This window comes from Oreochromis niloticus, linkage group LG3 (genome assembly GCF_001858045.2).
Source record: "Oreochromis niloticus isolate F11D_XX linkage group LG3, O_niloticus_UMD_NMBU, whole genome shotgun sequence".
NCBI classification, from domain to species: Eukaryota; Metazoa; Chordata; class Actinopteri; order Cichliformes; family Cichlidae; genus Oreochromis; species Oreochromis niloticus.
In genome coordinates this window covers 21,954,843-21,981,958 of record NC_031967.2, presented here as the reverse complement: position 1 = coordinate 21,981,958, position 27,116 = coordinate 21,954,843, and the positions used below count along the sequence as shown (strand labels likewise).

Here is a 27,116-nt window from a genome sequence, read left to right as displayed (position 1 = left end):
GAGTGTCTCTGCCCTACCTGGATGTCTGTCGGCAGCTCCCCACAGATGTGTGATGGGACTCTGAGAAATCTCTAAGTTATTGATGCATGGTGACAACTGTGAGAGAGTGGAGGGATTTTGACGAATCACATCTGCCGAACAGTTATTTGTTTTTTTTGAAGGGCGCTTTATCCTATGACGTCTGTACAGCAATTTTAAATAATCCAATAAGATCACATCTTAAAGGAATCATATTTTGCGCCTTACTTGAAATTACTTCACGGATTTGGCTGATGACTGGGGTTATGATATTTAATAAACTCACAGTTCTGATACTCACACAGACAAACTGTTCAATAATTGATGCCTTAAAGCTGCATTTTAGTTTATTTATTCTATTCTCACTCTGTCAAAGTCAAGCACATCTTCAAATGTCACTTCTCACCCCTCACTTCTTTCCTTTCCTCGGCTTTACCCTGTTTCACTTTTTGTGTGTGTCCATAGTTCATTTTCTCATTTTTCATTCACGGTCAAACAGGGCAGATTGTTGTTACGTCGCATGTTTGTGTATATGTGTGTGAGATAATGGTAAAATGAGGAGGCCTCGGGTTCGTCTAGACGTTAAGAGGTCGGAAAGTAGGCCCCTGTTTCTGGAAAGTATTTGGTATCCATTTCAGAGGGGAGAGCAGGGGTGAGTGAAGGAGTGTGACGGAGTGTGACGAGAGTAGGAACAGGAGTGTGCAGGCTGCTGTTGAGTAACAAAGGTTAATACTGTCCGTGTTATTAGACATAAAAGGCAGCACAGCTGAACCAGTGCATTTAGAATTCAGACCCGAGTCTTCAAATTAACATTGAATGTCAAAACAAACACACATTCAAAAAAGCCACATCAGAAAATCCCCTAAGCTGAATTTAACCTCATTTGGATGTTTACTTTTGTCTCAGGAAAGGAGCAGTCTTTTCTGCACGCATAAAGTAAAAAGTTAAACTTGTACAGCTAAATGAATACAGCTGAAACATTAGTGTCCACTAATATTAACCAATCAGTATTTTTCCACATGAAAATAATAGATATTATTTTGCAAATGTGTACATTTTGTCACCGCACTAGTATCGGTCAAACAAATGATGATTTGTATTTACTACCAGGTTATCTGTCAATCAACAACATTCTTCACTCTCATTGGTTGTGGCTTCAGTTCCTCACCTGATAGGTGATAAAAAAGTTTATCTTGTGACAGGCAAAATCTGCACTGTTCTAATCAATAGTGTTGCAAAAGTGTATCTAACCCAGCAGTGACTTTTAGTATCATTATCATTAGTATCTGTCTATTTTTTTGTGGGTGTGACATAATAAAAGTCAGGCTCCCTCAAGAACTGCTAAGGTAAAAATAAATAAAATAAAATTCAGTGACGTAACAGCTCATGATCCATCACTGTTTTCAGGTCATATAAATTTATTAAGTTTAGAAAGAAAGTTATATGTTTTGTTGTCAATGGCTGTCTGTGCTGCATGAACCAATGAGGATTCGAACCCACTGACAAGTCAAGGAGGCTCGTAAACAGCCAAATTCAGGACAAATTAATCTTGTCTGACTAAATTTTGAACAATGCTCTGGGAGGAGCAGTGATTCTTGTGAATTGTGGATAGATGGACAGACAGATGACGAATGCCTCGTCCTTGCATGATCGTTAAATTATGGTGTAAATTCACATAATACAACTCTTTTTTTCCCCCGCTAAAATGTAATTTTAATATGGTTCTATGCTGTAATTGTTAGTTGCTTTCCATGTAGAGTGAAACCAATTACTTCTTTGTTAGTAGAAACCAAAAAAGCAAGACAGGTAAAGTGAAAATTATGAAATAAAATACAATACAGCTTCATTTTATAAGAACTACTCACCAACTGTGGAAATGAGACCATCGTAGAAGTAATTGGATACATGTTAAGATGCTGAATTGCATCTTCTGCCATGAAAATTCACTCTGAAGCCCAGAGTTTCCTTTCCTCCAAACCCAAGAATTAATGATGACAATGGAGACAAAGAGCAGCTCAGTCAGTCAGCATTTTGTGAGAAAGAAATTCCCCAGAGTGTTTCAGTAAAGCATATTTGAGGTCGATGGAGAGAGTTTCAAAGACGAGAGCGGAGAAGTGTTCAGTCTCAATGATTCAGTATGAAGAGGCCCAGCGGAGCAGAACCTGAGACTAATGCATTTCTTCCTCTGGAACCCAAAACATACAATCAGACTCACGCTCACACTGAAGCATACACATCATGTTGAGTCTATTATGTCCATCGCCATGACAGCGTCTGAATATATTTCCAACTACGCCCAAGTCTGTGTGTGTTTAAGGTGTACACTCATAAATGCAGTATTCAAAATTAGATCATTTTGACAATATTACTCTGGCCATGAAAGTGAAGTATGCTATGGGCAACAATTCTTTGCCAGTTTGTTCCTAACGTCTGTAACACCATCCACCTAACTGTTCCTGAAACAAAATATAAGAGGTTGAAATATCTGGGTTAAGGTAGACTTCTTCATAAAGCAAGTCTGGGAACTTATTTGGCCTTATTTTCAAGCATGCAATTTCATTTCAATTTCAATGGTCACTGAAAAATAAACACCTAGTATAAGTGCAATGATCTGATGCACACGTATTTAGCTGCTCATTATCATAAACATGTACTCAGTTTACTAAGTTCATCAACATCATGTCAGAAATGATTTGTTTTGAGAACTCAACATCTAATCAGAAATGCAGGATTCGCTTTTAATGTCTTATATTACACAGAATCATAGATAACAATATGTAACATGAGGCATTAATAAGCACAGAGAAATAATTATTATTACTACTAATGCTAATGGTGAAACAGGAGATTGGTGTCATGGATGTTCAGCCGATAAATCTGCAGCAACTGCTATCATATCAACATGCCCCAAAATCTCTGAGGAATGATTCCAGCACCTTGTTGAATTTGTGCCACAGAGAATAAAAAGAGCTGTGAAGGCAAAAAAAGAAAAAGAGTCCAACCTGGTAAGCGATAGGCTTTCTTCCTGCTTTTGCCCCAATTTTTACATAGTTTAATGCATAAAAACTAAACAGTGATAATACCCACTGAATCATGGGCTGAATCATGACTTCAGTTCCTCCACTACTTGTTTCCATGTTACATCTTCCTTGGCGGGGTCATTACAACAGCTGAAGAACACATCATAAAATCAAGCTTCTGCTGCCACAGCTCAACTCCACTTTCTTCTTTGGTCCAACACCAAACTTTTGTTTTGCATGGCTTAACTCAGTGTATTCGGTTTGAGTTTGGTTTGGTTTTTAACAAGTGCCAGTGTTTATCAGTGCATTGGTTCAGGTTGCATTCCTATTGGTTGGTCAGCAGACATAAGTCATGGCTGAAGTCATGTTGTCAGAGTGCCGTCCAAAATTTCAGACACAGTTTGAATTTATCCCCAGCTATCATCAGTCACAAGACTGTTTAAACAGCCAGCTTTGAAGCTCTGCCACTCTACAGTGTGTGATTACGGTTTTGGGGTCACAACCAATGATATAACCCTTATTCTCTCAGGCTGACCCTATTTCATGTGTCACAATCACACAGAGTATAGCTGGCTTTAACAGGTCAAAGGGAGGCACAAAAAGACATGCTGCCGCTGTCTTAATTAATCATTTTACAGATTAATGAGGTGCTATATATATACATACAGTGATAGCACAGCCCCACATCCCACTGCAGACTCAACATATTTAAAGCTCTTCTGGTGTCTCTGGACATTCCTATGTGGCTTATCAGGCCTTTTCTGGCTGGTAGGAGCTCCAAGCCTCTGTCTCACCCATCCCTGCAAGAGTACCTCTGATACTGAGGAGGAGGAGGAGGAGGAGAATGGAGGAATACAGGAAAGAAGCAGACAGACTGAAGGGGAGGAAATGATTAAGAGTGAGATGGCGGGAAATGGTAGCTGCACAGACAGGAAACAGTCTTTTTTTCTCTTATCATCTTATCACAGCCGGAGAATCGCTTCAAAGAGATGCACCTTGCTTTCATTTAACACAGAGGGAACTAGTTTGCACTGGCTGTACACGAAAAGCCTTCCTTTTTTAAATTCTTCTACTCTTAACTCGAGTCTGGCTTAAATTTCTTAATAGCTTGAGGTGAGAATTCACTGACTTGTTTGAAATTTGCTGGGTGACTCAGCCGCAGTAAATTTAAAAATGCTCCAGTGAGCAAATGCATTTTTTTCCCTCTTCTTTCCAAAATAAAAGGACCTCTTGAATCACCCTGTCTAAGACAAAAATTTTCCAGCATTCAGGTGATGGATGGTCTTCATTTCCCATTTTAATTTGCTGCTCTCAGAAATTCGGGCCAAGTTTCAGACTCCCAAACATCGCAGTCAAGTGTATGTTAGTGTTTGTGTGCCTCCTCTGGCCAAGAATGCACAGGAACCCTACGGCTCATCTCCGCAGGCCAAATGTAAGCAACTTACACAGCCTCCCATTTAATCTAATAGACAATGTTTTGAAAAACAACGCTGCATATTTTGGCTGTAATGCGTCAAAGCTGATGACTATGACGTCCCCTCCTGCTTGGACAGGCTGGGTGGGGAGGAGAAGATGATAGCAAAGCAAAGCAGTGGGACAAACAGGAAAACTGGATTGAGATGTTAGCATATTTGTTTTGTTTGTTGTGGTCTGGCAAAGCTCGATGTAGACAGAACAAAAACGTGTATGAAGATTGATCCACGAGTGCCTTCATCCTATGGAACATCAGCTTGGGAATATAAGATGTTGGCTTGGAATCAAGTTTTCACAGTGGGAAAAAATATCCCGGGCAGCTCTAAAACATGCCAAAGTTCTCCTAAACTAACACGAAGCAAGACGAAAATACTGCAGTCACATTAAACATTTACTTTTTGATTTTTTTTACTGTATAGCGACTACTGAAAATGAAGTAGTTGTTTATGAGGTTTGGGAGCCAACACCGTGTTTCCCCTCCGAATCGGCCTTCATAATACGGCTCAAACATGGATGGTGGATGTTTGAAAGATTCAAAAATCCAGCAGGAGGAAAAAAATATGTTTGCCAGCTTTAGGCTGACCTTTCATATTTATAGACACACTGCAAACATACATTCTCATGCACACACTCTAGTTTACAGTCCATAATATAACATGTCTGACTTATATAGGATGACAACCATGTAAAGACATGCAGCTGCTCCATAAACTGTATGCGTGTGAGTAATAACCTTGTTTTTTTTCTGGTGAGCTGGGCACATAAGGAGCTGCTGGATCTTTTCACTGAGGATAAAGAGGAAAATATCCCACCTGATAGTCCAACTTATATGGATTTCCAAAATCACACTGGCCAGGAGAGCAGAAAGCTCCTTACCAGGTGGCTAACCCTGGTAAACTACTCTAATATCTGGTATGACCCAGATTTTGGGAGAGTAAGCACACAGCTAACCAAGAGTCAGGTAAAAACATTACTATGAAAGTTTTTCCCCCTCTTTTTACTTCATTTTTCCTCTTATTCTTCCATCTTTCTCCCACTCCCATTTCTTCCATTATCTTTCATCACACGCTGCCCATCTGTCTGTGTCTCGTGCAGCTGTGAAGGCAGGCTGACACAGCCTGATCGCCAAGTCCAGTTTAGCACTCTGCTCACTAGGATTTCAAGCCAGGTCTTACTTTAGAGAGAAAGAAGGCTTTTTTAAAAAAATCTGGCAGCATGTGGCAACGCATCGCAAAAGGTGAATCTTCAGGGGAAAGACAAACGAGGCGGCAGAACAAAAATGATTCTGGAGTATTTTTAGCGTGATCGCACGCATACAGACATTTTATTTTAATAGCTGGGACTCGTATCCAAACCCAACTGTAATAAAAGAAACAATGGAAAAAGCCGTAATTCCTGAATCATCAAGATTACGAGCAACAGACAAAAATAAAAGCAAAGGCTTGGAGCCGTACCACCTTCGAGATATCTGCTCGTGTATGAGGCGAATGCGTGGAAAATGACTAAGTGTTTAAAAAAAACCTGGAGAATGGAGAGGGGATGGTGACGCACGCCGCTCGTTTCTCGGGGTCAGTGTGGGTTATTCCTTAAGAGTTATTCATGAAATCATGTACTGAAAGTCATCAGCGACTTCGTACGGCGGCCGTGCTGGAAAAAATAAACTCAAGTAGGAGTGATGTCATCATTAACAAGGCTATCATGTCTAGAGCGAGGCTTGAGAGGACGCAGGCCCTGCAATGAGGTGCTGTGAATCATCATCATGATTAAGTGCTGCACGCTTAATGAACTAAAGAGTACATAACAGTTACTGCAGTCTAGATTATTTCACTCCCTGCTGTGCGCAAGTGAAAGGAGAAAGAAAAAGCCGCCGACGCTTTTTATATTTTGAAATGTCTCCGAACTATGTGGAGTTTTCAAAGTTTCACACTGCTGGTATTGCTTTCAGGAACCTAGGGGTCTACATCAGATTATATTAATCGTGGAAAAAGCTAGTGGGAACACCATCAAAAAACTGAAAACAATATCCAAACAGAGCCGCGAGCTCCAAACGACGACCTCAGCAGGTCACCAGCAGCGTTTGAAGCCTTTTCCAATGGCACGATTCTACCATCCAACTCCATGCAGCGACTGGCCAGATGTCCAAAAAAAATAGCTTCTGGTTTTTCATTCAATACACAACTACATTTTTTTGTGGGTGCAGAACAATAAATGCCTTTTAAGGAAAGATTGTCTGAAATGGTGCACTCTTTTCCTCATCCCACCAGTTTCCATGACAGCTGGGCTTCTCGCTGTGCTGTAGAGCACTGGGTCTTAAAAAGTTTCGCCATGCACTGGTGAATTTTAGTAAAAAATTAAGGTCAGTATGATGGCATTAAAAATCCTGCTTTATTTTCTCTACATTAAAGTGGATCTACTAATGCTCATTGCTTTATTTGTGTATTTTTTGTTCCTGGATTCTAACAGGACCTGTTTTTCTACCATTGTACTGAGCAAACGGTCTTTAAAAAAAGATCTGCATACTGATGTTTAGGCTCTTATTAGTGATATTTCCAAGTATTGCATGTAGACACAAACATTACCACTGTCGCCTTACAGCAAGAAGATCCTGACCGTGGCTTGCGTTCTCTCTGAGTCCTCCAGCTTTCTATCACAGTTCAACAACATGAGTCTTTGGTCAGTTTGTGATTCTAAATTAGCCGTAGGTGTGAATTTGAACATGAATGGCTGTTTTTCTCCATGTGTTGGCCCTGCGACAGACGGCCACAGGAGACTACAAGCCAGAGTACTCCTAGTGCCGGTCCCCAACACCCAGATAAATGGGGAGGGTTGTGTCAGGAAGGGCATTCAGTATAAAAATCTTTGCCAAAAGAATGAGATTTCCATACCGGATCACTCGAGTCGATTGACAGCCACCAGTGCCACTGACCAGCAGGGTGCCGGTGGAAACTATTCTACTGCTAGGCAAAAGAAGAGGAGGCAGAGGAGAGGGGGAAGGTGTGTTACATATGCAGAGGGCTGCTGTGACAGGACAGGATGGAAGACGCCTAAAGGGAGCAACCGAAAAAAGAAAAAGAAAAGGAAGTTTGTGCTTATTTCCAGGAGCATATTTTTAGTTTCAGACTCTCCTAGAGTGGCTTTGCATGATCCACAATTTCAAAATAATGCTTATTTAGCTTATATTGGCCTTGCTGCAGTTTGTTTCAGCTCCTCAAGAAAGAACACTGAAAAAATATCTGAAACTGAGCTTTTGGTTTACTTGTGATGTGACAGTAACAGGTCTTCTTTATTCATTTTCCTCATCTACACCCCACCTGGAGGGGGTCTACGCTCCAACAACCAAAGTTACAAAGTGTCACCACTAAGAACAGCTTAAAAGCTTTCTACTTTTAGCTGAGGTGGTAAGTGTTAGAAAAAGTTTATGAGTATGACATCACTTAACCAGACTTAACATTACTCAGTTTGTACTCCAAATGCATAACACACCGCTGAACGTTACCTCCAATCTTACCGTAAACCAAGCCAAAAATCAGAAATCATTCTTTAACCTACATAATTTGATGCTTTAAGCCTACCGCATGATGTATTAGGTGAAAAGAGAGATGGCAGACAGACAGACAGAGAGAGACGGAGATGAAGAGCGCTGGAGGAGAGCCCTGTCTCTACATGCACGGCTGGTGGAAAAATGTCTCTCTTAATGGATCCCAGCTTTCTACAGCACTTAGAACAGCCAAGACCCGCCGAGGGAATAAAATATGGCATTATTATTATTATCCTGCAATTATCAATTATCCTCTCTCTCCCTCCCTGCCTAACTTTCACTGTCTCTGTTCGTTTCTAAGCACCCATGCACACGTTCACACGGATTTAAACATGCACACTCAGGCGTTCGGGACTTTCTCTCAGACGGATCCACGTGGGGGCACGTGTTTGGAAGAAATAACTAAGAACATGCGCTCTCCTACAGACAAACCACAGAATCTGCACTTCAAAACTCTGATTGTTGCACTGCAGTTCAGCTGGTACACGATGACAGCCGGATATGCGCCTTGTTGACAAGTGTTAGCAGAGCCATTTTTTATGTGACAGATGGAAACAGACAACAAACCTCCTTTTTTCTTTTTCCAGTCAGATTCGGACAGAAGACTCAAAAAACCCCCCCCAAAAAACAGAAGAGCGATTACGCAATAAATTACAGACAGATTTTTCACTCTAACATCACTTCCCTGATCCTGTGAAGACACACAGTAAATGTCAGACTGTTCTGGTCCATCAGGTCGAAGCTTCTTTTATTTATTTATTTTTTCTGGACGTCTGTATCTGCTAGCCTCATCTGTCTCCAGAAAAAAAAAAAAAAAATCTCAGCTCTGTGTAGGCAGCACGTAGTCAGCCCACTCTCACTCTGCAGAGACTGGAAAGAAATACGGGGGTGTTTGCTGGCCATGAGATGTGAAATTCAAGCTTTTATTTTAATCAGACTTTTAATCTGTTACAGCCAAGTTAGGAGCCTGAGCAGAAATACGCCCTGCTTTCTTTAAAAAAGCCATCTTTGACTGATTTAGTCCGCGACATCACTTGATAAATCACCTAAAGCATTTTGAGTGTTTCTGAATAATGATAAGGCGCTAAAGTTTGCCCTGAAAGCCTTTTCTTGCTATTGTTGTGGTCTTTAGCAGCTGGGATGCAGCCAGCAGTCTGCTTATCAGCACTTAGCGAGGCAGGGTGAGAGAAAACCTGTCCTGAGGGCCAAGCTTTCAGTGCTAAGCCGGAGGATACGGTCCAAGACTATTAGCTTTAAACGGGGATGGAGAGATGGGTAAACCTGCCAGAACTTGGCATACCTCTGCCTTTGTCTACAAATGAGGGTTTTGTTACAAAGTTCACAAAGTGCAGCAAAACCTGATTTAAGTTTAATGAGTAAAAGCAAAAATGAACAGAAAATTCAGAATGAGTGTAAATATAAATGACAATTTCAGGATCGTCAAAGCTTAACAGTTATTTTTCTATCTAAGTATATGAGTAACACGCTGCTTCTGTGTGTCGTGTCTATGCATTGTCCATTTTTTGCATATCAATCTGCACTGTTAAGCAACATCAAACAGGGACATGGTGAGATAGGAAAAAATGGAGCTGTTGTGTCTTTAACCACAAACAGACGACATGCAATAACACGCAAGCTTACTGAAGGACAACTGGAATGACATTCAGACGCTGCTTCACGATACCAGGCTGTTACTTAACACCAGATTGCTGACTGTAACTCCTTGAAAGCATGCTAGGAGTAATCCCTGAAGCTCTTTTGTGAAATGAGCGGTTTCTGTCATATTTCAGGCCTGCTGTCAGAACAAAATAACCGGGTTTGCATCAGAAGTTAGTGAGAGTGGTTTCAGGGTGGTTACAGCTACCCTTGGAAAAACCCAGAAACTATTCTAATGATCGACAAATCACATTATTGATCTATACTGAGGCATCAAAACTCTTCAGGAGCGGTCGTCAAATGCCGTCTTTGTGGTGGAAAACTCTCACTCTGACATCACTGTGTGTCATGTCCTCAGACTAAAGACTTATCCTTAACTGAACAGGATAGTCAGGGATCTGAAGGAAGGCGGGGGAATAACACAAAGAAAACAGTCTGGGGTTGAATCAAACTCAGGTCTCTGCAGCCTGGTTTTCTACTCTACTTGAGCACTCAAAGCACTTTATAGATATTTATACAACATGCATCATTCATCCATTACAAGAACTTGTTTTTTACAATTTTTCTAGCCAACATTCACACTCTGATGAACACATGTGACAGGAACTTGGGGTTAGTATCTCGCCCAAGGATGCTCTGGCATGGAGACTGGAGCAGCCAGGAATGCTCGACCTCCTGAGCTACGGCAACCCCATAGGTCACCTCCTCACCCAGGTGAGCACTCAGCTGCAGCATTTCCTAGTGAGCTTGCAGACGCTAAATATCCCCCATCTTCTGCTGTGTATTCAGGGCTTCCCTGGGTTTGTAACTGACTGCAGATCAGAGGCATGAGTCGAGGTGCCTGCGTGTTTATACAGGACCAGACCCTATACCACCAACACAGCTTTTACAGCTGGGCTGTTTGGACTTGACGGATGAACTGTGCCATATGTCCTGGGTGTGTGTGTGTGTGTGTGTGTGTGTGTGTGTGTCAGGAAGCACAAATCAACAAACCATAAACAACATTATGACCCCACATAACCCCCCAAAACTCCAGCTTTTACACTAAATCGGGCCATACAGCTTGTTTAAGCTACAAAATCAAAGATAGCTAAAAGCTAAGCTCAAAATCAGATTCATCTAAACGCGTTTAATCTTAAAAATTCATCTCTCTTCTACTTTTCTTTTCTTTCATTTTTCTTATTGCTCTACAGTTTGTTCAAATACATCCATGGTGTGTATTTCTGTGCACGCGTGCGCTCAGTCTTTATGGTATTTTAATCACTGGAAACCCCTGAACAATTAGCTGGCGAGCGGCTTCCCCTTCACTGTCTGCTGGTGTGTAATTTAGAGGAAACAGCAACAGCAAAGCCATGCAGGGCCTCATTAACATCAGCCTTTCTAGGCCACAATCACTCCATGCATGCACGCACACACACACACACACACACACACCCAGCAGGTTGCAGACTGAAAAAATGTGAAGCAAGTTTGGGGTCAATGTCAAGATGTAAAGATCCATTAATCATTAATCCATTAGTCTGACTCACCGCTGCCCTCTGGAAGGCTCCTTTCGTGTAGGTGCCTCCTCCTCTGTAGTTGATGGCTGGGATCTCCTGGTTGAACAGGGAGCACTTGTGCTGGTGAGACTTAGGCGCAGAGATGTGGTCCACCCTCGTCACCACGTGGGTTTTGGATGAGAAGGTCACCAGCGCCACGCGGGTGTTCTCCGGTGCGACAGGGAAGTCGGACAGCATCTTGCGTATGAACCTCAGCTCACTCAGGAAGTTGTTGGCCCCCACGCTCGAGGACTCGTCCACCAGGAAAACCAGGTCCAAGCAGGAGCTTTTCTCACGCAGCTCACGCACATTTCGCTTGAACGCCATGCCGAGGCGCTCCACTTTGCTCTCTGCACTTTCTGACAGGTTACCAGGTGACGAGGAGGAGGAGGATGAGGACAGGGTTGACATCTGTCTGTACCGCCGAGGCTGCTGCTGCTGCCGCTGGGACTGTTGAACGGCCGGCCAGGCCGTGGTCCACGCATCCAGGACGCACAGGAGCAGAAGACAAGTAGTCCATGATAGTGTTAAAGAGTATCTTTGATAAAACATAGTTACAGTCAGCACAGCACCTCTACTGAAGGAGGACTCTGCAAAAAAAGAAAGACAGCTTGGATCCTCTTCACAAGAGGAGTTCAGTGAAGATAAAAGTGCCCTAAGCTCGCATCAGCGTCCAGGAGCACAGCAAACAGCAACAACTTGGTGCAGAGTTCCTCAAAAGCATTGCTAGATGAAGATAAAGGTCCTTTCATTCAAAACGTGCGTCTGTTTGTCTTTTTCTGTCTCCCCTGAGTGAAGCAAAACTCTGCTCTGTAAATGCTCAGCCTTCCTCACAAGGTGTCTGCCTCCCTGACTTTCCTGCAGAAATAAATCAGTGTATATGGCCACTTCCCTGCTCTCTGTGCATGCAGTGTTTAAGGCTTTTTTAACATAAACCTATATGCCCTTCATCTCCTCTCTGCCTGCCTGCATGCCTGTTAGTCAACCTTTCAGTCAGTGCATCTGATCCAAAAACCACCTCAAGCCTCTTCAGTCCTCTTTAGTCCCAGTGCGCTGCCCCTCAGGCTCCTGTTTGCCTATGTGACGCTCCTGCCTGCACCGTCAGCCAAGCTCCGAATGCTTGTTCCCCTCTACTCCCCAAATCATTTAAAAAAACACACAGAGGAGGAGGAGGAGGAGGAGAAGGAGGGAGGAAAAAAGTTGAGAGACAGAGAGAGGTTGAGGGGAAAAAAGGGGGCTGTCCAGTCACGGCGTGAAGTCATTTTTTTCCCTTCATATCTCCTCCTCTTTTTCTCTCAACTCCCCCTTCTTTCCCTATCTCTCTCTCTCTCTCCCTCACTATGTCTCTCACCCTCACCCTCCCCCTGGCCCTCATCTCCTTCTCCCTCTCTCCTTGTATTTCTCTGTCTCTCTCATCCGGACAGTGAAGTGAGGCTCTATGTCAGTGCTGCGCCTCGCCTGTCAACTTGTCAGCATTCCCAAAGAAAACATCAGCAACAGGCGCAGTGATCAACTCCATATGTCTGCACCGTGCACGTAACACAGCGTCGGTCTGAGATCAAACAAAGTCAGAGTGAAAGGTGGGAGAAAGGGAGGAGAGGACAAAAAGATAAGTCAGATAAAACCTTAGATAAGATTAAGGAAATTATATCAGACACATGTGGAAGATTGTTAGGTTTTTTTTCTCTTTTAGGCGCTATCCTTTCCTCTCCCTACTGACCTCCTTATCTGCCTTGTATCTTGCTCCAGACATTAAAAAACAGGAGGGAACTGAACCGTCTTCCTCTCCCTTTAATTTGCCCACTTTTTCCTGCACCACGGGATTCACACTCGTTTTTTTCTCCATCTCTCCTGTCTCCTTGTGTCTCTCTGCTGTTGTGTTTTCCTCTAGTGATTTTATCTGTAACCAAAACAAAAGGCAGCCGGTGTTACAGAGGCACGCTGCGCCTATTAAAAGCAAAAGCCTGAGAGTTACAGCCAAAAGAGCCATGGACGCTCAAGAAGAAGAAGAAGAATGAGACTGCAGAAGGAGAGAATGGCATCGGATAAGAGGAAGAAAAGGAGGGATGGATAAAGAGATAAAAAAGTTTGCAGACACCCAAACATAAACTTTCATTCATTCCGAAACATTACCCACTGTTCGGGGAAGGCTTTCCACAAAGGATTTCGAAACCTGGCTCCAGGGATGTTCTCCTAATCAGCCATTAGAGCATTAGTGAGATCACCGAGTGGGTGATAAGCGCTGTCTCGCAGTTCAACCCGAAGGTGTACAATGGGGTTGAGATCAGGGCATCTCTGCAGGCCAGACAAGTTTATTCCACACCAAAAAGGAAAAAGCCATTTCTTAATGGATCTGGCTTTGTGCTCAGGGGCAAGTTTCCACAAAGCTTGGAGCAGTTTAGGAATTCATTATACGCTGCAGCATTAGGATTTCCTTTGATCAAAGCCAGAGCTGAAACTCATTATTATATTTATCGCCCATTAGAACAGCAGTTCCCAACCTTTTTCAGCCCTGTCAGACCCACTCAGGAACCCCTTCATCAGGACCCCCCTCTCATGTTCTACTGTGTTCACTTAAGCTCATTTTAAACTGGAGCTGGACTATTTCCAGTACAGTATTTATCGGTTATGGTTAGCAAACTCAGCTGTTCCCGCATCACCTCGGACTTACCAGTTTGAACACCATCTGCTGACTACCTTTGGTTACTGCTAGATTTAACATGTATTCATTACATTCAGTGATCATTTTCTTTTAGACCATACCAGACATAATATCAGACTGGGTCTGAGACATGAACTACCACAGTATAGAAGCATAGGACAAAATGACAACGTTTAAGAAAGGAAACACAAAGTGAGAAAATCTGAGCACAAATCAAACTGCACTGAACTCATTCGGATTTAAAAACCAAAGAATAAAAGTGGGTTTCAATGGGTTTTTAAAGTGTCTAATAATGGACAGGTCCTGACATGAAGGGGCAACATCAGACCAGTTACTGCAAAGTCCCGATATCCTCTGTCTTTTCACTGGAGCTCGGGAGCTAGGAGCATTTGCTCAGCAGACCTCACTGATCTAGAGGGAGTGTGCAAACTTAAAAGATCAGAGAGGTAAGAAGGCGCCGACCCATGCGATGCTTTAAAAAACAAATAAAAGTCAGTGTAGGGAAGCTACTATGGGGGATATGTGGGCTGGCATGTGTGTGCCAGTTAATAGCTGTGCCGCAGCGCTTTGGACCAGCTGCATTCGGCTGAGCAGCGACAGACTGACACCTGAATAAAGACCGTTACAATAGTCAAGATGACCAGATCCACTGTTGGGGAACCCATGCAAATAAAGAAGCAGCTGAAAGAAGGTTTATTCTGTATGTTGACGAAGTCTAGACTGAGAGAAGATCATCATTGAGATGGGTTTTTCGTCTAAGACTAGGATTAATCAATGTCTGGGAAACGAACACTATAAGAAGGGGAGGGATAATCCCCAAACAAACAAAAAAAGGCAAAGACAATGGTATGAATATAACTTCCAGGTTTTAGAACCTTATTTTGCAGCAAAAAGTCAGCAATCTTAAGCATTGTTATTAGATTTGACCGGTGATTGACACAGGACGACACATGATTTTCAAGACAGATATGGATACCAATATCTTGTAACTTAAAAATCTGATATTTCGATAAATTGGCCAATATTATTTCTTCTATCAAACATCAACGTTTGTTACATGTAGCTGTTTATTCGTTCAACTCTGCTCGGTACAGTTTTATTTGCGGTGTTCTAAACACAACCACCAGGGAAGTTGCAGAGCTCCCTCTGGTGGACAAACTATGCAACGTGGTTGAAGGGTGTTTTTGTCTGTTATTGCTGATACCACTAATGCAGGTTTTTTTTTTTACACCCCTGTGAGCACCAGTTCATTTTAATAATTCTTCAAAATAACTGCCCGAACTGCCCCATGTGCATTTCCAGGTCGCTGAATGATAAGGTTTGCTCTTAGAAGGACTTTGTAATTTCAGCTAACAATTTCAACAGCTAGAAACTTATTTAGCTGATGATTTCCAACAGTTTATCCACTATTTTAGCTAGCTACTGTATTTCATCTATTTATCAACTATGTTTAGCTAACAATTTACAGCAAAAAATCCTGCCACAACTTCACCTGCTTCCAAGGTGACCCTGATGAAGGCCACAAGCCGAAACGCGTTGGTCAATTATTAAACCTGTTCTTCGTTTCTCAAGTGTTGCTGGAGTTCCTGCTTTTTTAGCTAACAATTTACACAGCTTATTTATGCTTTTATCTAACAGTTTCAACAGTTAACTTTTGCTAGCTTTTTCAAAACTTTTTAAAAACTTTTTGATCATTTATGCATTTCTTCTATTGTGTTTTAAACCTATTAACACTGTACTCTCCATCGCAACATCCCAGAATTTGAAGTTTCCACTTTTGTAGTCCACAAAGACTAAAACCAGAAGATATCGGGATTTTTCTGATTAATTTTATAATGAACTGAGGTCCAGCCTCAGGCTACTTTTGTCTGTAAAATATGCACAAAGATTAAAAAAAAAATAGATAAATACATGTATACAGTAGAGAGCAATAAGACAGAAAAAGTAACAAAATAAGTGGAGGAGGCAGAAACAATAAAAACAAGTCTACAGAGGGTGTGTGTGTGTGTGTGTGTGTGTTTCCACAAACCAGTCCACTGCACTCAGCTTTGCAGCATTAGCCACAATGACACACAGTGTTTATTAGGCTCTATAAGCCAAGGTTTCACTCCCTCTCGCTCCCCCATTTAACAGTGCTGGAAACCTCTCCAGTAAAGCAGTGGGAATAGAAAGTCCAACTGGCCAGATAAACTGTCTGACAGAGCAACGCAGACACAAACACACACACACACTGATGCAGACAAGAGACATAAAAACATACACTCGCGGTCTCACACATGCCGAAAGGGGGATGAGCACAGCTGTGACTTCCTGCTTTTTGGCTCTGGAGACCCCTCACCAGAATTCTGTGCTGGTCCCATAGGATACAGGGGGGTGGTGGTGGATGGAGAGGAAGTTTGTGAATGTGTCTGCTGATCACACTGAATATTTAGGCAAAATATGTGAAGGACTCCGACAGACTTTTGTGACACTGACGCTTTCTTATATTTGATCCCCTTGGTTTTCTTCTTTTACTGGGTTTTAAATGTGGCGCACAGCCACACAAGTTGTGCAAATACCTTAACTATTTTTAAAAATGTAGTGGGATTTGCCATTGTTGTGGGATGGAAAATTAAACAAATCTAAAAAAGGGAGAATAAATAAGCAGACAAATGCTCATCAAGTCTGCCACAGATCAAATTTAATGTTCGCCTTTCTGAAATTGCCATCAATTTGAGGCCTTTTTTTAGACGCGGACTCTCAAAAACAAAAATTAGAACTTTCTGAGGATCTGCAGCAAGCACGTGAACGCAGGATACGTGCACACAGACTGACAGCAAGTGTGCGTGGAGGCCCAGAGGCATGTCACACAGCATAGTTTTCCTGTGACTGGTGCTTGACTACACTGAACCCGTCTTGTGGTCTCATACAAATATACTCCACCTGGACAGCAGCTAAAATACTTAATCATAATTCAGAGTCTTTAAAGAATAAAACATGTTGCACAGCAGAGGAAGTTGTCTGTTTTTCTTTAAGATACTCTTACAAAAAAAACCCCTCTCACCTGTTCCTTCATGTGTCTGACCCTCCTGTCAGCAAGCATAAGCTTCAGATACAGTAGCTACAGGTGACAACACATTCCTCATATTTCCCTGCATTTCTCGCCTTTAGGATAAAACACAAATCTCAGCACAAGTACGGCCTCTCCTAAACATTCCTGCAATGCTCATCTTGATCTAAGAACCCTTCCCACATCTAATGATTTACAGTAAATGTGGACATTTAAGGTTTATGCAGCAATGTTTCCTTCCTTAAGCCTAACGAAGTTGATCATTTATGACAGTTATAACACACAAAAAACAGCTTCTTTGTCTTACATGAGTATAAATTAAATATCTTTAATCTTTGGACTCAGACACGCTGTCACCTGAACATTGTGACGCATTCATTAGTTATTAAATATCTTTAAGTTTTTTCTCTAAAAAGGATTTTGTATTGATTTGTCCTCAGCATGTATTGAATCTTTGCAGCTCTCTGGATTTGGACTTTGGCCACTGCTTTGTCAAACAGATTTGTGTGTTCAAAGTGCCAATGCTTCAATCAGGTGGAGCAAAATGCAACAAATACAGTTGTTTTGTTTTCTGTCAGCTAATGAGCTTTTAGCTTCGCTAGCCTGCCATCTAACATAAAACCTAAAACTGCCTTTGTGCATGAAACTTAAACGCTTTCTTTTTCTATTCCAGTCTATTGTCATCATTTGAAAGAGTTACAGAGCGCTTACAACAACCAGAAGGAGCCACCACAGACCAGCAACACCGAGGCTTTCACTCTTTGTGGAGCTTTATAGTCTTAATTAGCTAATTAGCAACAGTTGGTGATGTAAACCCTACAAAGATGGTTCAACTGGCGGCGGCGGCAACAAAAATGTTTTCATGAGAAACCGCGGGGGTTTTATGCTTTCATCCCAGTCACTATGGATCTGTACACAAACAAAAATACAACTTCACTAACCTGTTAACCGCCTGCTGCTTTCGCTGCTCTCAAATACAGAAAAGAGTTGTTCAGGCTGCTACAGACTTGTGCTACAACCCCCCTGCCGGCGGCTGCACATCAGTACATTACCAAGGATGTGCTGACACAATGAGACCGCTAGGGGGAGTACGCGATGAACAAGATACAGGCACCTGTACCCAGTTTGGTACTGGGTACAGATGCATTAAGTACTTAAGCAATGCACAGTGTTACTTTCCACTGTGCGTTTTCCCTGCTGTCATTGATGTTTTTTGTTGACAAGTTTCATCAGCATCGTGTCAGAAATGATTTGTTTTGATACATTTAATACATATAGAGAACATTTTATTCAGAAAATGCAACAAAAAAATAAATAAAAGCTTATTGTTGTACTAATGATGTGCAATAGGAGGCTTTATTAAGCAAAAAGTAATAACTATTTAGCACTTCTATATTCACTGGGCACTTTATGCTAACCTGCTCATTGATGCAAATATCTAATCAGTACACCCAATAGCAGGAACTCAGTCTGCATGACTCAGTATGACCGGCTGAAGTTCAAAATAAGGATCAAAATGAGAAAGGAAGATGATTTAAGTGAATGTGGTGTAGCTGTTGGTGCCAGACGGACTGGTCTCCAGGGTTTACAGAGAATGTGTGAAAAAGAGGAAGACCACATGTGTCCTTATATACATTATGTTGCCCTGTCATTCAAATATTGGAAATGCAAGCAGCAGTAACAGGATTAAGGCTGCCCCATGTAACTACTGCTGGTGCTAGCTCCCACATTAGTCTGCTACAGACACGACGCTGTAAAATCTAATTAGTTCCCAGAACTTAAAAAAACTATGCAAACTCGTTGCCTCAGAAAAACTAAGTAAAGCTTACTTAAGATAACTAAGTTAGGGCAACTTATTCATTCTGAGACGCTACGTGACCTTATCACATGCAGTGCATGTGTCCAATAGTCAAGACTGAATAAACTGCTAAAAAAAAGTGCCTTGTTTATCTTAGTTTCATTCTTCATATTATTCTTCATATCATAACTCAGTAGTTGGTGTTGTGCATTGGGTAAGACACTTTCATTCACTTGTGCCATTCATCTCTAGCACCATATAGGGTAAACATGTCTGTTGCTGGTTGCAGACGGATTCATATTGTAGTAATATGTGGAATATTATTGAGGTTTCTAAATGCAGCTGCCCAACAACATGAGAATAAATATGGGTGTGGTTAGCAATTCGGCATCTGAGCCAATGTCTGCCCCACTATTATTCATTCCCAGGAAACACTACTGGGTCAGATGGAAATGGCTGTTTTAGCTGATAGGAAAAAATAGTTATTCAAATAACCACTCATTACAGCCAAGGTCTGCAGAAGAGCATCTGTGAAGATATAACAAGTCAAACCCTGAAGCAGATGGGCCACAGCAGCAGAAGACCACACTTAGAATATAGCTAAGAATAGAAAACTGAGGTTACAGGTACTTACACAGTGTATCTAATTAAGTGTTAAGAGAATATGTCCTCAGTACTATAATATAAATGAAATCTCTTTCAAGTTTCAGTTGTTGCTGCTGTTAGTACAACTGAGATGTGAGTATTTTTGCACGTTTGTGGTTGTGTGCATATCGCTGAGAGAATGTGTGGGGAAGAAGGAAGTAAGATTTTGTGCACATGACAAATTCATGTCTGCTGATGCAATACTTTGGTTTGTAGTTTTAAAACCAACTGAGCAGCTGTCACCACACTTTGTAGGACACAAATGTTGGCATGTGGGTAGGCTGTGGCCTTCACTTCCTGCAAAGCTAGCAGCGTGCATGGCATTACTAAAATACACAGTAAATGAAAACGAAAACTGTAAATGAAGATTACAGCGTATGCAGTAATTGTATGTTGGCATATAGATATACTGCATATTCAGCCAAGTCATATTATCAATATAGTATTTAGTCTCCTGCTGCCTGTGCAGGGAAATGTTTAATATTGTACACAAGTGGGTCAAAGTTCCCCTGCTGGCACTACATGTGTGTTCGATCAGTACACAGTTTTCATTCATTATCACCATTTTGACCAACACTGCCTTTGTCAGCGATCTCACTCTATTTGGATTCATTTAGGTACAGTTTTAATTGCTGCATCTTATTCTGTGCTGTGAAGCACTTTGTGAAACTTCTTCCTTAAACAGTCAGACTAAATAAACATTACTTCCGTACTGGAATGAAACACGGCCTCAACATTACTGAAGCAGCGTGGCATCATCTTGACAGAGAACAGCCACCCACTTTGGCTGATTTCTGCTGATAACACGTGTTAAATGGACTGATAACATCAGAAGCAGGTGGAACAGCACAGACTTGTTGAACAACTATAAGATGCACACCCTTCTTCCACGATGTCCAACGAGGGGTGAATGTTGAGGGACTGACTGGTGAAGTCTTTCAGCCCTACACAACAGAAACTCTGTCACATTAAGAGCAAAACATCCATTATTCAAAATTTTCATCTTTAAACCCATTTATGATGTATTTTTCTTCAATTTATTCAGTCACTTCTAGTGAGTGACTTGCAGCCTTCAGTGTATTCTCTCCTTTCGTGTGACTCATGATTCAGCCAATCATTGATGGAAGAAAACCTTATACTGCATATGTACTCTGACCTTTACCATTTTTTTCCAAATCTTTGCAAAGTTCACGTCCTTTGGAAAATCTATTAATGAACAAAGTGGAGCGAGCTCCTATAGGCTGGTAATGCCTGTGTAACCATGCTCATACAGATGCTGAACAGCAAGCTTGACACTGGAGCAGACTGCAGATTGTGTGAGTCTTGCACGGACATCCAGAAGATCAAATATGTCTGCATGATAACTCACATAACACGGCATCTCGCATGACAGTGTAGATGTGAATGAACGTGTGTATTTGTGGGTAAAAAACAACTGTGTGTGTAAGATGGCTGTGGTAAAACGAATGGCTTTATGTTTAGCTGAAGCTATTTATAGCTCAGACTGCACTCACACACGACATAAATAATTTAAAGTCCAACCAGCCTGCAAGGAAACATCATCCTTGAGGCAGAGGATCGACCCCAAGGACTCACACAGACATTTATTTCAGTTTATAATTAACCTCTAGTTAATCCTCCAGAATAAATAATATAATATGATCACGCTTGCTGTCAGCTGTCATTAAGTTATTTGTCCATCATGTCCTGTTTTGTCACTGAAAATGAATTGTGTGACCAATCAGTAGGTGTTGTTGTTTCAGCAAACCTAATTTAAAAACCTGTGAACGGCCTGATAATCACATTCACATCAGGCGCAGCAGAGATTCAAACATGCTCTGAGTGCTAATTGTTGCACAGTCTCTGAAGCCAGCTGCACGTGACTTTGTCTAATGAAACTTCTGCAGCTTTGACTTTAACTGCTGGGCGATGGTAAGCGAGCAAAGACTAGCAGAGAACAAAATGACTCCAACAATACAGACGATGTCTGCGTCTCTTTGTGCTGCTTAGATTTGCATCTTCATTTTTACTTTGAATCTTTTTGGGGCATTTTGCGTCCCTGCAGCTGCTTTGCATCTGTCCACATGCAGATGTGAACACAATCGAAACGAGAGTTTAGTACATTTAATGCAATCGGCGGTTACACATCCTCTATGAATATAAGTGCATTGTGTTCTTGTTGAGGTTTGCATCCCTTTCAGTTCCACATTTCCCAGATGGCTGTGGTCCCTCCTCCCGTAAGAATCTCATCTTGCTAAATGAGCAGGAATGGAGGTAAAATAAATGAATAAAAAGGTAATAAAACTGCATTTTGCCTGATCCAATTAGTAAAAACCAAAAATGACTCCTGATGAGACCAAGTTTAGGAAAACAAACGCTCACATACAATAGATGTACTACATTTCAATCCTAATCCACTGAAAACTAAGACTGAACCACGCTGAGAGAGCACCGTCGGCCAAAGGAAAAGTCTGGTTTGAGTTCATCGACTGAAGATCTTCACTGGTCTTTTGACATATTTCTTTTGCTAAATGATGCGGGGGCTTGTAATGGGTTGTAATTGTTTGTGTTCTGCGTGATCCTCTTTGAGCCCACTTTACTAATCCTCCCATCCTAAAGGATGATGAATGCACACAGCAGAGCAGAGAGAAGCCGGCAGAGAGTCATCGTGGGAAAGATCCACAAAGAAGAAAGGTGTTAGATTCTACAGCTTCACGAGAGTGGTGGATCATATAGCGAACACACACATGATTGTACATACACACAGTCCTGCTTCCATCATTGAAATCCTGAAGACTTCCTCTGATCTTAACCGTGATGACTCTTAATCCTAACATGAACACAACTTTGCACTAGCTCTAAAAATACGCACTTCATCTCTATCCAATTTTCACTGGAATGACCTTTTTTGTCTCCACAGGTCTTTTTTCACTTAAGCCGTAACTATGCATCACATCAGGATAAACACAGTCATTGTGGTCCTGCTTCAGTCAGTGTTTAACTCCAATCCAGTGGGCCAGTAGTGCAATATCAGGGTCCTGGACCATCTGAATGGAAGAAGAACCATTTTTAAGCTTATTAATTACTTAAGTGTTTACTGTCCATTAACATGTCCAAATGAGGTCTGTGAAACTGATTTATGTACCATCAATGTAACTAATATATCAAATACAAACAGAAGTCAAGCAAGCTTCCAAGACTGAGAATGAACATGTGCTTCAATGTTAGCATTTTTGTAGGAATTGACACTTAGCTTTGTGTTGGTGTGTTTTGTGTTTTGTTAAGCTGGCTTATACTGCCTGTTCTCTGGGCAAGCTCACATCACGAGTAACTGAGTAAAATTTACATTTGTGTAGCTACTTTGTTATGTACGGTGAAAAATATGGAGATAAAAAAGTAGATTTGTCATCCCTCAAACAACAGCGATGATGCTGTGCATGAGTAGACGGCTGATTGGTTAAAACCTTTCATCGAGCATAAAGAGGAGGGGCATCAAAGTTCCACACAAAGGGGAAGAAGACTGTAAAAAGATCCCCATAATCAGTGTGAGAAGCACACACAGTGGTCAGTTTTCATTGTGTAACGCTGTTTCACTTCACTAGAAAGCAGTGTGGCTCGGCTCAAGGAGCTAAACTGGAGGAACAAGAAGATCACAAACACAAACGAGAGCAGCCCACATCATCCTAATCATAAAAGTCTGTGGTCATATTTTCAACACTGTTTGTAACCTGTTTCAACCAGATAAATGATCCATGATTTCCCTTTATTAGTATTTTTATGCTCAAACCTGTTCAGGCCCTCTTTGCTCTTAAATCAAATTTTAAAAACAATGTTTTTGTTTCTGTTTAATTCAATTTTAGATTAGTTGTGCTTTTCTGTCCATGTGCCCTCTGCCTGCCTGAATATACGAGTACACTCTGTGCTCTTTGGTTAATGATTTTTTTGTTTTCAACTTGTTTCTTTGGACAAACAAGAGAAAAGAAAAAAGAAAAGCTGGTGACAGGAGAAGCAGAAGAGATCAAGACACAGGAGAGGAGCGTAAACAGTGGGGCGGGGCGGGGGGGGGGGGTGTTGACAGGAAAAAAAAACGATGTGGAATAGTTGGGTTGCGGTCACGTGGTTCTGATGACGTGCGGAGGCAGCGCGATTTTTGAGTGGAGGGCGGAAGTAAACATGGAGGACACTGTGGAGAGTCAGGAGAGCAGCTATTGTGCAACTTTAGACCCCGTTTCTCGGGAGAGATATAAACAGATAGTTAAAAAATATATCGGACGTGATCCGTATTCTTTGAAAATGTCCGAATACACCACAGAAGTAAAGGATTTGCCTACTATCGAGGCTGTGGATATCACCAACTACTTGGTCCTCCAGACTTCTTACTACACTAGGCAGCAAATGAAAGCTTTCAAGAGTCTGGAGGCGTACAATTTTTTTGTCAGCGGGTGGGTCCACAACCTTGGAACAAAACGTCTCCGTGATGGATACAGTTTGGTGTTTGCAAGGGTGAGTGTTTGTTCTTATATTGCTTTATCTTAAACACGCTAACAGTTAGCGGTAGCGGCTTTAACGTCAACAAACATGCCACATCCTTAGGACTTCGTTAGAGTGACAGTTGTTTGTTTCAAGGTAAACCATTCCCAGAGGTCTAACGAGACACCTCTGAAGACTTGGGTAATTGCAAAGGAGGATGGAGAAGTGATTGCAGCTCATTCACTCTTCGTCATCCAAAGCACTTGGGCAGCCTATAGTCCCAATCAAGTCAATATTAGACTACTAACTTAAAAGCACTAAGTAAACGAGAATTTAACGACAACCTAATGCTAATAAGTTCGTTTGCAAACATAACATTACCTCTGACGAAGTGGTCGCTGCAGACACGGGCATTGGCAGACTCTGCTCCTCCCGACTGTAAACGTAAATTTAAAATCCATTTTTTCCTACGTTTTTCGGTTAGAATTTTCCGTTTTTCTCCTCTTCGTTGGGCTATTTTTGGTACCCTAAAATACCGTTTATCGGTTTCTCTGGTCGACCTACTGGAGCATCCGTAAACACAACAGGACATAGGCATTTTGCGTACTGTCTGTCTGTGATTTTGCGCTTATCTTTTTCACTTCCGACCGCCAGTCAAATTTTGCGCTTTACGTCGACGTCACGTCTACGTCAAATGAAACCTAGCTATTAAGTGGTAAACAACAGTACACCAAGGACAATGACAAAAATCAAAGGAATGATGATAGTAAGCAAAAAAAAAAGGGGAAATGTTGCAATCGATAGATGGAGGGAGGCTGGGAGGAGTGGGAGAAGGGGTGTAAGATGAGGTCGTGTCTTGAGGCAGTGGGAACTGGATTCAGCCAGACTTCCATAAAAACAGCCGGGTAGTGCTGACAGTCAGGGAGGGCCTTCGCCGAGGGGGGAAGTGAATACACGCAACACACACACACGCACAGACAGAAAAAAGAGGATACTCTATATGCTGCCTCATGTGAAAAACAACTCACTCTGACTTTTTTTTTAATCTGTCCAAGTCATCCTCTCTCCCCCACAGTCGAGTATCTGCAGGAACAAAACAAACTCAGCTGATCGGGGTTACTGTGCTTCATTGTTTTTCCTTGTATTTTTGTATTTTAATCAATGAATCCAACACACAGAATCTCATTTTCTGTACCTCACTTTGAATTTTCTTTTAGCACAGAGATCAAATCACTGTCTTTTGTCTCAGTGTGACCCAGTGTGAATTCGGGGATCTGAGTAAATAAAGAGCCGGGTGAGAAACATTAAGTGTGTCAGCTGTGATTAAGTTTAATGGGGCATCACCGTGCAAGACAAGCAATAAGACAAGATGCAAGCGAGTTCAGACTGGCTCGAGTTTGATCCAGAGACACACGCAGCAAGATCCTAAACAATAAAATAAACAACCCCAATAACACAAACTGGGTGCATGGAGTTATTGTTACGGTCGCATGACAGTGAGCTGCATTCTATTATGTTCTTGTTGCAATTTGTATCCTTAAATGTTTTACATTTTATTGTTGTTGTTGTGTTTTTATCTGCTGTTCTGAGCACTCCCCACTTTATGTTTCTCAGCCGTAAAAGTTAAATATAAACTTTGCGAACAATCACAGTGCACATTAGGTTATCGTTCATTTAATCAGTGCTGCATTATCTTTATTTGCTTATGTACTTTTTAATAGGCACAGATTGGCAATAAATGACAGTCGTGCACAGGAATGAATGGAAAGTGATGAGTGCCTGAAAAAGATGGCAAACAGTAATGCACACTAAAGTCAGGACATGTTTTCTGACCATTGTGTTGGTCAAGACTTCATCACTTCAGGTATTCTGATGGTGAGACTTTCCTTTATCAGTAACACACGTTAACACACTAATGTTTGGGTTTCAGCAGACCCTGTATATGCTAATATACAGCGTTGTCCTCAGTTTTGGGCTCTACTAGAGTAGCTTGGCATGACTCATACTTTAAAACAAGCCATGTCTATGTCACTACCTACTGGTGATTTGTGCCAGGCCTTTTTCTAATTTCTTCATTCTGTATTTAGTGACGTCTGGAAGAAAATTCTGTCACAAATTCAAATTTTGTTTATTGCTAAGTAACGCACGAGTGATCTACTTTGTACGTGACACATTAAACAAACGCAAACGGAGAACGTGACATCGCGTTCGCTGCGGGATGATAAATATGAAAATCAAAAGAATTGTTATTTATACCAGCTTTGACAAGGGGGAAAATCAGTGGAGGTGGGTGGATCGATCCAAATATCGATAATATTAATACTAGTGCTGGTATTGGTATCAGATTGATACTAGCATGATAGGACAGATACTCTTCTAAAACTAAAAAACAGAGGTTGACCCAAAGTGCTTTAGAGACGGCCACATTTGCATTACAGGTCTCTATAAAAACCAAGTTCAAAATACTACAGAATTCTACAGAATTATAATCTAAACAGACTTAAGTGTAAACCAAACAATTTATAGAGATTTCATAAAAGGCGTTGTCCGCCATATGATTTAGCGGTTTACTAGTTTGCATGGACGACACCAACCTGTCTGCAAATATTCACTAAGGCTACGTTCACACTGCAGGTGAAAGCGCATTAAATCCGATTTTTTTGACGCTATGCGACTCATATCCGATCATGGTATGACAGTGTGAACGGCACAAATCTCCGGCGCTGATAATTGGCGTCTGTCTTGTGTCAGTGACGTAAAAGACGGATTTAATGCGACATGACCGTTCAAACAGCAGTCGCTTTCTAAAACATCGGATATGTATCGGATTCAGTACCACATACGAAAGTGACCCAGATCGGATTTGAAAATATCGGATTTGTGCCGTTCACACTGTCATACCAAGATCAGATATGGGTCGCATAGGGTCAAAAAATTTGGATTTGATGCGCTTTCGCCTGCAGTGTGAACGTAGCCAAACTACAAGCTGAGCAGTAGTAAAACTTGAAAAAGTGCAATGCTAGCTTGAAACAGAGAAGGCTCACTTTCAGGGTAAAAGATTTGCCTTTTGAAACTGCAGCACTGAGTCACAATATCAATCTGCTAGTGACCAAAGCTATCAGTCTGCTAGCGACCAAAGCTATCAGTCTGCTAGCGACCCAAGCTATCAGTCTGCTAGCGACCAAAGCTATCACAAGGGGGATTTTTGCCAACTGGTTAGGGAATACACATTTTGACCCAGCTCACTGA

The 27,116-nt window shown here is 41.6% G+C and overlaps 1 protein-coding gene across 3 annotated transcripts in view; it reads right to left on the bottom strand.

Annotated features, from left to right (window-relative positions):
* svep1 (sushi, von Willebrand factor type A, EGF and pentraxin domain containing 1) overlaps positions 1-17,982 on the bottom strand; it is a 110,867-nt gene extending 92,885 nt beyond the window's left edge. Inside the window, exons 1-2 of one of the 3 annotated variants that reach the window (XM_005453112.4) lie at positions 17,896-17,914; positions 11,235-11,833 (exon numbers count right to left, since the gene is read on the bottom strand). In XM_005453112.4, the coding sequence (XP_005453169.1) occupies positions 11,235-11,795 (561 nt within the window). In that variant the 5' untranslated portion in view covers positions 11,796-11,833; positions 17,896-17,914. Of the gene's footprint in view, positions 1-11,234; positions 12,472-17,895 lie in introns of those variants that run through there. The other 2 variants (XM_019353588.2, XM_019353579.2) reach the window with 2 other exon arrangements.
* Between the last annotated feature and the right edge of the window lie 9,134 nt (positions 17,983-27,116).